This window comes from Eleutherodactylus coqui, chromosome 9 (genome assembly GCF_035609145.1).
Source record: "Eleutherodactylus coqui strain aEleCoq1 chromosome 9, aEleCoq1.hap1, whole genome shotgun sequence".
Taxonomy (NCBI): domain Eukaryota; kingdom Metazoa; phylum Chordata; class Amphibia; order Anura; family Eleutherodactylidae; genus Eleutherodactylus; species Eleutherodactylus coqui.
In genome coordinates this window covers 14362249-14375677 of record NC_089845.1, presented here as the reverse complement: position 1 = coordinate 14375677, position 13429 = coordinate 14362249, and the positions used below count along the sequence as shown (strand labels likewise).

General features: G+C 46.1%; 1 protein-coding gene across 1 annotated transcript in view; it reads left to right on the top strand.

Moving 5' to 3' along the window:
- Window positions 1–13429, top strand: part of RECK (reversion inducing cysteine rich protein with kazal motifs) — a 247826-nt gene that overhangs the window by 87333 nt on the left and 147064 nt on the right. Inside the window, exons 3-4 of the mRNA XM_066579140.1 lie at window positions 7165–7239; window positions 8940–8976. Coding sequence (XP_066435237.1) covers window positions 7165–7239; window positions 8940–8976 — 112 coding nt within the window. The remainder of the gene's footprint in view (window positions 1–7164; window positions 7240–8939; window positions 8977–13429) is intronic.

Here is a 13429-nt window from a genome sequence, read left to right as displayed (position 1 = left end):
GGACAGGAACAACTGTAAGGTCTCTGCAAACTGCTGGGTGTTCATGGTCTGGAGGTTCCTAGAGGTGCAATAGGTGGGAGGGTCTGGAGAGATGATAGGGTTGCTGATGGAGAAGAAGAGGAGGTTATATGTCCGACAGTGTGAGGCAGAATTTAACGAAGTGAGAGGCAGAGCAGAGGCAAAGGAAAATTAGGTTTAGGGTGTTGCCGTCTCTGAGTGGGGGCAGGGGCAGGTGGGACCCCGCTGGCCAGTAGATAACTGTGACACGCAGGGATAGTGGACAATTCGTAGGGTGTGGACTTTGAACAATGGGAACCAGGGAACCGAGGGAATGACCTGTAAGGTGCAGTTCGGCGAGAGAACACCTACTCCTCCGCTACGCCTGTCCTCGAATCTGAGGGTGTGGGAGAACTGCAGGCCATCATAGGACAATACAGCAGGGGAGGTAGAATTGGACTGCTGTATCCATGCTGTATCCATGTCCGAGGAAGTCCGAGGAAGAGCCAGCATGAGGCGTGCAGAAGCTGAGCAGGTCCCGGAGCAGCAGCAGGAGGGCAGAGTGACAGGTGGAGTAAGCGGCCGCCGGGAGAGCCGGGAGAGCAGGTGACATCACTGTGGAGGAGCTGCAACAGGAGCCGATAAGTATCTTCTGTGTGTGTATGTGAATCTAAGTGTTTGTCTTCTGTGTATCTAGTGTGTCCTAGTGTGTTTTCTGTGTACCTAGTGTAAGTGTGTGTGTCGGTGGGTCTAAGTGTTTGTGAGGAGGGGGAAAAAAAAATTTTGTTGTGTGAGCGGTTGAGCTGAGGGTAAGGGTCAGCGTGTGAGCAGGTTGCGTGCAGGCGTCAGTGTGTGAGCAGTTGTGTGCAGGCATCAGTGAGTTAGCGGTTGCGTGTAGGTGTCAGTAAGTGAGCGGTTGCGCAGAGGGGGCAGCGTGTGAGCGGTTGCGTGCAAGCGTCAGTGTGTGAGCGGTTTCGTGCAAGCGCCAGTGTGTGAGCGGTTGCGCAGAGGGGGCAGCGTGTGAGCGGTTGCGCAGAGGGGGCAGTGTGTGAGCGTTTGCACAGAGGGGGCAGCGTGTGAGCGGTTGCGCGTGAGCGTCAGTGTGTGAGCTGTTGCGCAGAGGCGGCAGCGAGTGAGCGACTGCGTGTGAGTGGTCGTTGCAGGAGGCAGCAGGTGAGTGGCAGCATGTGAGCGGTTGAGCAGAGGCAACAGCGTGTGAGCGGAGTGTGAACAAATCTATCTTCACTACTTCCACAAGTAAATTGTAGATCCCCATTAGGATGAGCTCCATGCCTGGCAATGTCATCCAGTGTGCTACTTGTGCAATGTATGCCGTCCTTGATCAGCCGATCGAGGGTGCATACTGTTGTGCAAGATGCGTGCACGTCGAACATTTAGAAGCCCAAATCCTGGATCTAAATGGGCAACTGGCAACACTGAGAGCCATTGACATCATGGAAAGGAGTTTGGTGCTCACTGAGCAAGCACTCGCTGGGGTAGAGGCGGGGGCGGATTAGTAGTACGGAAGAGCAGGGGGAGCAGGCAAGAAGCTGGGTGACAGAAAGAAGGAGGGATAGAGGGAAAAGAACCAGGGAGGCTAGTCCTGAACTGGCACAACCCAACAAGTTTGCAAGATTGGCAGATGAGGGGGATGCCATTTCAGAGCCAGCACCGCTGCAGCACGACACGCTCTCTGAACGCCAGGGGGATGACTGCTCCAGTGAGACGGGGATGGGGAGTGTAGGGGAGGCTAGACAGGTCCTAGTGGTGGGGGACTCAATTTTATGGGGGACAGATAGGGCAATCTGCCATAAAGACCGGGATCGTCGAACGGTGTGTTGTCTTCCTGGCGCTCGAGTTCGACAGATCGCGGAGCGGATTGACAGATTACTGGGAGGGGCTGGTGAGAATCCAGTGGTCATGGTGCACGTTGGCACCAATGAACAAATTAGAGGTCAATGGAGGGCCCTCAAAAATGATTTCAGGGACCTAGGTTCCAAGCTTAGGGCGCGGACCTCCAGGGTCGTTTTCTCGGAAATACTACCTGCACCTAAAGCCACACTAGAAAGGCAGCAGAATCTTAGGGAGGTAAACAAGTGGCTCTGGAGTTGGTGTAAGAAGGAGGGATTTGGGTTCCTGGAGAACTGGGCTGACTTTGCTGTCGGCTACAGGCTCTACCGTAGGGACGGGCTGCATCTTAATGGGGAGGGTGCAGCTGTGCTGGGGGAGAAGATGGCTAGAAGGCTGGAGGAATGTTTAAACTAGGGACTGGGGGGGGAGGGCAAAATGAGAAATAGTGGGGTAGCCAGTGTAGATAGTGACCTGGGTCAAAGAAATGGGAATGGGGGTCGAGCAGGGGGGGTGGTTAGTACAGTTAGAAATGTGAGGTCAGCCATTAGTACGAATAGCAACAAAACGAATCTAAAAAACAAAAATAACGATATGAATTGTATGACCACAAATGCACGAAGTCTGATTGGTAAAGTGGGTGAGCTTGAACGAAGAATGACTGATGAGAGTTATGATATAGTTGGAATAACGGAAACATGGCATGATGATAAGTGTGATTGGGCGGCGAATTTACAGGGGTACATTCTCTTCAGAAGAGACCGAAGGAACCAGAAAGGGGGAGGGGTATGTCTGTACGTCAAATCGAACTTAAATCCGAGACTACGGGAGGACATAGGGGTAGGAGAAGAACAGGTGGAATCTCTGTGGGTAGAAATACAGGGAAGAAAAAATAACAAAATCCTGATAGGGGTCTTCTATAGACCACCAAAAGCAACAGAAGACACTGAAAATTTACTATTAAGGCAGATAGAAGAGGTGTCAAACCGCAATGAAGTAATTATAATTATCCAGATATAATATGGGAAAATGAGACCTGCAAATCTTACAGGGGTGATAAGTTCTTGAGAGTAATTAAAGATAATTATCTGAACCAACTGGTGCAGGAACCAACAAGAGGGAGGGCCATTCTGGACCTAGTACTAACTAACAAACCAGACCGAATAAAGGGGGTACAGGTTGAGGGGCACTTGGGGAACAGTGACCACAATATAATGAACTTCCAGCTGTCATTCAATAAGAAGCCTTATCAGGGAGCGACAAACAAACTAAACTTTAGTAAAGCAAAATTTGATGAGCTTAGAACTACTGTCGGTAACATTAAATGGGACAACATCCTCAATAATGCCAGTACAGAGGACAAATGGGAAAAGTTCAAAAGGATCCTAATCACCTCATGTGAGCAGTTCATTCCCTTTAAAAAATAAAAGAATCTCAACTAAAAGGAAACCAATGTGGCTCAACAAGACGGTAAGGGGGGCAATAAATGAAAAAAAGAAAGCGTTCAAACTACTAAAACAGCAAGGCAGCGAAGAAGCGCTAAAATCGTACAGGGAAAAAACTAAATATGCAAAGATACGATCAAAATTGCCAAGGAGGAGGCGGAAAGACTGATCGCCAAAGAGAGCAAAAACAACCCGAAACTATTTTTCAACTATATTAACAGCAAAAGGATTTGCAGGGAGAGCACTGGCCCTTTAACAAATAATGCAGGGGAAATCATTGAAGATGATGGAGGGAAGGCAAATCTATTAAATAGTTTCTTTTCAAGCGTATTCACAAATGAAAAGGAAATGCCACACGAGATACAGGGGAATAAGAGGAACCCCTCACAAAGTATGTCATACCTAACGCAGGAGGAAGTGCGGAACAGGTTAAAGAAGATTAGAATCGATAAATCACAAGGCCCAGATGGAATACACCCAAAGATACTAAGGGAACGAAATGATGAGTTAGCTAGGCCGCTATACCTAATATTTCTAGACACTATCAAGACCGGTGTTGTACCATTGGATTGGCGCATTGCTAACGTGGTTCCAATTTATAAAAAGGGGACCAAAAGTGAGCCTGGTAACTACAGGCCGGTAAGTCTCACTTCAGTAATGGGAAAAATTTTCGAGGGGATTCTGAGAGACTCCATCGATGAGCACCTCAAGGACAACAAGGGAATAACTTCCCACCAGCATGGATTCATGAAGGGTCGCTCATGTCAGACAAATCTGATCAGTTTCTACGATGAAGTAAGCTCTAAGCTGGACCTGGGAGAGTCTATTGATCTCGTATATCTGGACTTCTCTAAAGCGTTTGACACCGTGCCACATAATAGGCTAATATACAAAATGAGACAGCTCGGACTGGGCGAAAACGTGTGTAATTGGGTTAAAAATTGGCTCAATGATAGAAAGCAGAGGGTGGTAATAAATGGCTCATACTCCGATTGGGCCACAGTCACTAGTGGGGGGCCACAAGGTTCAGTATTGGGCCCCATTTTGTTCAATATATTTATCAACGACTTGATAGAGGGGCTGCACAGCAAAATTTCAATATTTGCAGATGACACAAAACTATACAATATAATTAATGCAATGGAGGACAATGTGCAGCTACAAACGGACCTAGATAAGCTGGGGGCTTGGGCAAAAAAATGGCAAATGAAGTTCAGTGTTGATAAATGTAAGGTTATGCACATGGGCAGCAAGCATGCATGTTACCAATATTCGCTTAATGGGGTACCGCTAGGGAAAAGTGATATAGAAAAAGACCTGGGGGTACTAGTGGACTATAGACTAAACTGGAGTAACCAATGCTAATCAGCTGCTGCAAAGGCAAATAAAGTTTCGGGATGCATTAAAAGAGGTATAGGGGCGAAGGACGAGAACATTATCCTTCCATTATATAAGGCACTTGTCAGGCCTCACATGGAATACTGCGTACAGTTCTGGTCACCGGTGCTCAGGAAAGATGTTACGGTATTGGAGGGGGTTCAAAGAAGGGCAACTAAACTAATACATGGAATGACTGGACTGGAATACCCAGAGAGGCTATCCAAATTGGGACTATTTACTCTAGAAAAAATAAGGTTAAGAGGCAACCAAATAACCATGTATAAGTACATGAGGGGACAATACAAGGATCTCTCCCAGGATCTGTTTATACCCAGGACTACAACGGTAACAAGAGGGCATCCGCTATGTTTAGAGGAAAGCAGGTTTCATCACCAACATAGAAAGGGATTCTTTATTGTTAGAGCAGCTAGACTGTGGAACTCTCTGCCTGAGGACGTAGTGATGGCAAAATCCTTAGAGGAGTTTAAAAGGGGACTTGATGTCTTTCTGGAGAGGAAGGATATTATAGGCTATAAATCTAAGATTATTTGTTAATCCGGGTATACAGGCAGGTTGGAACTATTAGGGGTTGATCCAGGGGACAGTCTGATTGATCCAGGTATACAGGCAGATAGGAACTATTAGGGGTTGATCCAGGGAACAGTCTGATTGCCATTAGGGAGTCGGGAAGGAATTTTTTCCCCAGAAGGGCTAATTGGCTTCTGATCTTGGGGGTTTTTGCCCTCCTCTGGATCAACAAAACAGGAGGCTAGACAGGCTGGACTAGATGGACATTGTCTTCATTCAGCCTTACGAACTATGTTACTATGTTTCCGTGAGGGCGAGCAGGTTGAGACATTAGGATGAAGAGGTTGTGAATAAGGAATTTATTGCAAGTGGACCGGGAGCTCCATAGGCCACATTTGAACGAGGCAGGGTGGGAGTACGTGTGGTAATTGTTGGGCTAGGGGGGTGGTTTGGTATGACAGGGGGGAAGTTTCGGTAGGGAGCAATACGGGGTGGGCCGGGTTGGAGGATATGTCCCCTGCGGCTAGAAGTAGTAAGGTGGCGAGGGTGAGCAGGTGCTTGGGGGATTTGTGAGGGTGGCTGTGATACTTTTTGGCAGTGTGGGGGGATGGTGGCATTTGAGGAAGGTGAATACTGCATGTTAGCTGTGCATGGGCGAGGATAGGAGAGAGGGGCTAATGTGGATAAATGTGTTGGGGGTGGTCGTAGGAAGAGAGTATGAAGGCTCGCAGTGAGGATGGCGACTGTCTGACACTCGTCTCCGCACATACTTGCCCGATACTCGACCCGTCTAAATGGGCTTTTACTTTTGAGTCCTGTGCTTGCCCAACCCATCCGCCTTCCCTGGCCTCAGTAAGCGTCTGCTCTGTGAGCTCTAGACTTTTTTCTCTCCAGGTTTGCAAGGTTACTGAGTATTGTAAGCTGCAAATTTTAGATCCAAAAGCTCGGCTTCCAAATATACATCTTGCTGCATCCAGCGCAAAAATGTTTACCCTCAAACAGCTATTCAAGGCATGCATACATTGTTATATGACGCACCCCTGGTATCATAGTTCATGGAGCATGTGCTTAAATAGGGATGAGCAGCAAAAAAAGAAACATCTATATATCTCAAATTCCTTGTTTTCCCTTGTGAATGCTAGAAACTAATGGAAACCTGCTGAAACAGCAAGTTTGCATAAATGACAGAGGTAGGTCCATCCAAGTTCTGTCCAGAGGTGCTGTTTTTAAATATTAAAGAAAATACCCAACAGGACTCCAAAGAACTATTTTTTCAAAGATAGCAACTTTTGTTTCACAATGTGCATGTTTTATTTAAAGGGGTTGTTTCGCGGCAAACATCAAAATTTTACTTTACCCCATTCCCCCTGTCACCCCCTGGCATAAAATAGCAAATTAAAGTGGTTTTTAAGCCGCTTGCTACTCACCGATGTGCTGAAATGTGAAGCTTTAAAAATCTTCTGCCTAAGATGGCCGACGGTCCTTTCCCAGGGATGCACTGCGGTTTTCTCCCATGGTGCACCGCGGGTCTTCTCCCATGGTGCACCATGGGCTCTGTGCGTTCCATTGCTGATTCCAGCCTCCTGATTGGCTGGAATCGGCACACGTGACGGGGCGGAGCTACGATGACGACGCGGTGACCAGCTCTCCGGCACGAGCGGTCCCATTCACCAGGCAGAAGCACGGACTGCGCAAGCGCGTCTAAAAAAAGCAAGAAGCCAGCGAAATTAGACGGAGCCATGGAGACGGGGATGCTAGCAACGGAGCAGGTAAGTGAATAACTTCTGTATGGCTCATATTTAATGCACGATGTACATTACAAAGTGCATTAATATGGCCATACAGAAGTGCTTAACCCCACTTCCTGCCGCGAGACAACGCCTTTAATAAATGTAGCATGTTGTTTGGTTTATGACTTTTACCTTCTCTCATCTATCCTTTTTTCCTATGCTTCTGTTTTTTTCAGATTTTGTCATCGAAAAGTGAGTCACATCAGAAACATTTATTGCAGAGGGCACCAGATTATTGTCCATCATCACTGGTAAGTTATCAACATATTATAAATAGCTGCCAAGCCTGTTCATAGATTCCAGGTGGTACATAATCAGTTTCTGGCACTCCTTATTGCTTATATCTATGACATGCCAATTTTATATCCGTTCCAGAAAAAAATATTTTTTCCTCCCTTCCTGAGCTTATTAGAGCTTGAAGGGAAAAGTCCTCAATGGAGACTGTGTGGACTGCCATCCATAGCCAGGGTTGCACATATGTAGGCGTATTTTTCACTAGCAAGCTAATTAGCATAAATATATTTATGTTGAATGTGATTTGAGTCTATGCAAAGTGTTCATAACAACACCGTGCTTGGCAATACTCCGAATTGGACTTACTGCATTCACAAATTCTCAGATGTAGTGCTGCCAGAAATTTGTGTCCATATTGCATGTTTTCATTTCTTTTTCTTCCATTTTAACTCCATAATGGATACACCTGTCAAAGGCGGGTGCTGAGTCAGACAGACATCACATAGGTACTGCCCACTATACCGTATTGTGGCAGGAGTGAGGTCACGGTACACAGCCCTGCAGTCACCGGCATGAGTTCTGAGGATGGGGATAACGTTGTTATCTTATTAGTGATGGAGACCTGCTTGCCGTATATGCGCAGGCTTGTACCAAAGATTCCCATGCATGACTAAAGGCCCTTTTACACGCAAAAATAATATTTCAAACGAATGAAAGATTGAAAGATTTAGCAGTGTATTTGCCTAACGTTTTAATGGCTGTTTGTTAGGTCCAGCAGACTAAGGCATCATCCTGTCTCTTGAGTCTGCTTCTGTGTCTTCCAGCACTCACAGGGTTACTGTGGCTGGCTTCTCTGTTCAGCCTGTGGGGCGTTGTAATCAGCTTCCTATTTAAACCCTCTAGACCTCACCCACAATGCTTGGTGTTGTTGTCATTTCCTGTATAACTGCATGCAAGCTGCTGTTTCAGTCTTTAGTCTGTATTCAGTTCGTTGAAGACCGCTCAGATGGTAGCGCATGCCGGCCATGAAAACGGCGTCCGACATACACTCCTGTGAATAAGCCCTAAAAGTGAATGTGAAAGTCTAAAGGAATGCTATGTAAACTGAACGATAAGTAAACGATCATTTTTCTGCCTTCATAAAATGAACATTGAGTGAAAAGCATACGATTTTTTTTAAAAGTATAATTGCTCAGTCCTAAAGCACCCTCAGGACTCAAGCCCACAACTGTTTTCGGCAGGTATTATGCGAGCGATGTACGCCCACATAATACGCAATGAATAGAGTCCATGAAAGTACCTTGATTTTCATTGATTCATTCAGATTACAGTAGATACATTGCATGTAACTACGCATGTGAAAAATATTGCAGCATGCTCTATTGCACTGCGCATACAGCCCTATTATTCTCCATGGGTAGTATATTCAATGCTGTTCCATATGCAATACATTGTGTATGGGCGGCGTTGCAAATGCAATGCCCCTATGAGTCAGAGCGAGGAATTAAAAGAAACCTGTCACACCGAAGTGCACTGCTATACGTGGCGATAGCTGCCTCACAGCCGGCCCCCACGGTGATAAAATGCCATGTGATCCACGCAGCATTTTGCACATACGCCCATGGGAATGAGCCCTTAGTCTTGGTACTGGCTTTGCAGATTAGTTTTTTTTTATCATGTTTATGGTTAATGTTCTTTTTGTATGGCTTATTTTTAGACTGAGTTTTGGAATTGTATGAATTCATCACTACCAGGTAAGAGTAAAGTTTTATTTGTGTCCCTTTATTTGCCACGCCTTTCTGAAACCTTTAGATAAATACTATAGTGATTGCTATAAATGCTATAGCAGCTGTAGTGGTTATATTTTAATTGCTGTTTTAGATGATTTAATTGACTGTAGAAAAAAACACTAAGCAAGTAGAAAATGTAAGGATGCAGCTGAGATGATACATATGTGATACTGATTCTGCAAGCATAATATATGTCCATGTAGTCCTCAATGTAGCCCTCTTTGCATTTTCTTTAGATAGGAGGAAACTAAAGTCTTGACCCATAGTTCTGGAAGCATTTGATCCAGTTCTCTATTTACTGCTTAATCTCTTTCTGAATGTTAAAGCTAAAGGGCTACTCTGGTGATTTTATTTTCAATTAATTATGTTGCTTTCCCTTCCCCACGCCTCTTCCCCAGTGGGGAAGTTGCTAGTGTTTCCTTAGCTGGTTATTTTTTTCTATCTGAAACCTTCTTGTCAGTCATGTGATCTCACTTCTGACCAGCTCAGATCTTTACTTGGGTTTATGTATGAAATTTCTACTCAGTTTCTCAGCGTGTGTGATGCTGTAAAATGAACCTACCATAGAAACTGCCTAGAGGGGACATAAACTCCAATCACAGTTTATGCCACACAGCTCTTGTCACACAGTAATAATAGAGGAGATTACAGCTCATCCTCCTGATTGTACTCCCATGATTTGTAGCTTATTTAGGTGAATATAAAAGATTATGTTAAATAAACTTCCTCCAGCAGACAGAAATGGTATAGTCCCTAGCTAATGGAGTCTTGATGCATCATGGGATTGATTAAAAGTGAAAGCAAAATTTTCACCATCAAGATGGTGCCAGAAAACCATGAGACAGGGGCTGCATGTCAAGAAAATGGCTGCAGTACACAGAGGAGACCTCTAGAGTGTGACTGGCAATCAGTTGAGGGGACACATGAGGAAAAACGTGTTTTTGATGGAGTGGAGCTTTATGAAACATGCTCCCAAAGGATTTACTAATGCCTGACAAATTGGACAGATTTAAGAATGATGTAGTTTAGATTACTTAGCATAGAAAAAAAGACTGCTGAGGGGCGCTCTAATAACTATGTATAGATATATCAGGAGTCAGTACAGAGATCTCTCTTATCATCTATTATACCCAGAACTGTAACAAGGGGGTCCTCTAATAACTATGTATAGATATATCAGGGGTCAGTACAGAGATCTCTCCCATCATCTATTATACCCAGGACTGTAACAAGGGCGTCCTCTAATAACTATGTATAGATATATCAGGGGTTGGTACAGAGATCTCTCCCATCATCTATTATACCCAGGACTGTAACAAGGGGGCGCTCTTATAACTATGTATAAATATATCAGGGGACAATACAGAAATCTCTTCCATCATCTATTATACCCAGGACTGTAACAAGGGGGCGCTCTAATAACTATGTATAGATATATCAGGGGTCAGTACAGAGATTTCTCACATCATCTATTATACCCAGGACTGTAACAAGGGGGCACTTTAATAACTATGTATAGATAGATCAGGGGTCAGTACAGAGATCTCTGCCATCATCTATTATACCGAGGACTGTAACAAAGGAAGAGGAAAGAAGGTTTCTACACTGACATAGAAAGGGGTTCTTTACTGTAAGAGCAGTGAGACTAAAGGCCCATTTTCACGGAGCGATGATCGCTCAAAAATTGCTAAAAAGCGATTGTTTGAGCGACAATCGTTGCGTCTAAAGGCGCGGCCTTCGTGCGCTTTTTTCATGCACTGCTAGCTGATCGTTAAATTCAGTCCAACTTAAAAATCGTCATTCAGCCTTATCAGCAGTTCTCCCCGGGGAGTGCTGATAGCATTTTTTTTCCTTTGGAGAGCAAAAGAAAGCAGATAAGAGCCCTCTGGCTATTAACTGCTTTCAGCTAAAGGCTTCATTTGCACACTTAATTGCTTTTAAGTAATTAGTAGCTATTTAATAGTTTATGCAAAGTGATCGCTCAAAGCTGTCACTCAAACTGTTGTTTGAGCGATCTTTGAAAGATCATTGCTCTGTGTAAATGGGCCTTAAGGAACTCTTAATTATGTGGTGATGACAAATTCATTAAAAAAATATAAGAGGGTCCTGAATAGAGATGAGCGAACACCAAAGTGTTCGGGTGTTCGTTATTCGGAAGGAACTTCCCGCGATGCTCGAGGATTCGTTTCGAACAACGAACCCCATTGAAGTCGATGGGCGACCAGAGCATTTTTGTATTTCGCCGATGCTCGCTAAGGTTTTCATGTGTGAAAATCTGGGCAATTCAAGAAAGTGATGGGAATGACACAGAAACGGATAGGGCAGGCGAGGGGCTACATGTTGGGCTGCATCTCAAGTTCACAGGTCCCACTATTAAGCCACAATACCGGCAAGAGTGGGCCCCCCCCCCTCCCAACAACTTTTACTTCTGAAAAGCCCTCATTAGCATGGCATACCTTTGCTAAGCACCACACTAGCTACAACAAAGCACAATCACTGCCTGGATGACACTCCGCTGCCACTTCTCCTGGGTTACATGCTGACCAACCGCCCCCCCCTCCCCCCCACAGCGCACACCAAAGTGTCCCTGCGCAGCCTTCAGCTGCCCTCATGCCACGCCACACTCATGTCTATTTAGAAGTGCGTCTGCCATGAGGAGGAACCGCAGGCACACACTGCAGAGGGTTGGCATGGCTAGGCAGCGACCCTCTTTAAAAGGGGCGCCGCGATAGCCCACAATGCTGTACAGAAGCAATAAGAAATAGAATCCTGTGCCACCGCCATCAGGAGCTGCACACGTAGGCATAGCAATGGGGAACCTATGTGCCACACACTATTCATTCTGTCAAGGTGTCTGCATGCCCCAGTCAGACTGGTAATATGCACCTTAACAGTAACCGCGTTGGTGGTAATGTGGTGGTGACTGCGGACCTAGTAGCACGGTTGTATTTTGTTGGTTTTCGGAATGCGGCCAGGATTAAGTGGGCCGTGGCGGGGGGATGGTGTGGGGGCTCTCTTGTTGTGTCGGTAAAGGTGAAATTCTTGGACTGCCACCAGACGAACCAATGCAAAGGCATTTGCCAAGAATGTTTTCCCTGTTGGAGGAGGAGGGGGATGTTTTTGAGGCACTACGTGTCCTCTCCACGTGTCCGTGGTTATATGCACCTTTACAATAACCGCGTTGGTGGTAATGTGGTGGTGACTGCGGACCTAGTAGCACGGTTGTATTTTGTTGGTTTTCGGAATGCGGCCAGGATTAAGTGGGCCGTGGCGGGGGGATGGTGTGGGGGCTCTCTTGTTGTGTCGGTAAAGGTGAAATTCTTGGACTGCCACCAGACGAACCAATGCAAAGGCATTTGCCAAGAATGTTTTCCCTGTTGGAGGAGGAGGGGGATGTTTTTGAGGCACTACGTGTCCTCTCCACGTGTCCGTGGTTATATGCACCTTTACAGTAACCGCGTTGGTGGTAATGTGGTGGTGACTGCGGACCTAGTAGCACGGTTGTATTTTGTTGGTTTTCGGAATGCGGCCAGGATTAAGTGGGCCATGGCGGGGGGATGGTGTGGGGGCTCTCTTGTTGTGTCGGTAAAGGTGAAATTCTTGGACTGCCACCAGACGAACCAATGCAAAGGCATTTGCCAATAATGTTTTCCCTGTTGGAGGAGGAGGGGGATGTTTTTGAGGCACTACGTGTCCTCTCCACGTGTCCGTGGTTATATGCACCTTTACAGTAACCGCGTTGGTGGCAATGTGGTGGTGACTGCGGACCTAGTAGCACGGTTGTATTTTGTTGGTTTTCGGAATGCGGCCAGGATTAAGTGGGCCGTGGCGGGGGGATGGTGTGGGGGCTCTCTTGTTGTGTCGGTAAAGGTGAAATTCTTGGACTGCCACCAGACGAACCAATGCAAAGGCATTTGCCAATAATGTTTTCCCTGTTGGAGGAGGAGGGGGATGTTTTTGAGGCACTACGTGTCCTCTCCACGTGTCCGTGGTTATATGCACCTTTACAGTAACCGCGTTGGTGGGAAATGGCCTCGCCGCCATCATGTCTTTGGGAAGCCTCTGTTTCCACACCCCAGAGACATACCATTAGCAGCGGTATAGGCAGAGCCCAGAATTCGTAACATTTCAGCCGTAGCATTAGGACAGGCCCCACTAACATATCACTAGCAGCATTATAGGAGGAGCGCAGTCTTCGTTCCATGTCAGCAATAGTAGCACTCAAGACAGGCCCCAGTAACAATTCCGAAGCAGCAGTATAGCGGGAGCGCAGTCTTCGTTCCATGTCAGCAATAGTAGCACTCAAGACAGGCCCCAGTAACAATTCCGAAGCAGCAGTATAGCGGGAGCGCAGTCTTCGTTCCATTTCAGTAGCCTTAGTATAGCCAAGGCCCAAGTTACATTTATGTAGCTAAAG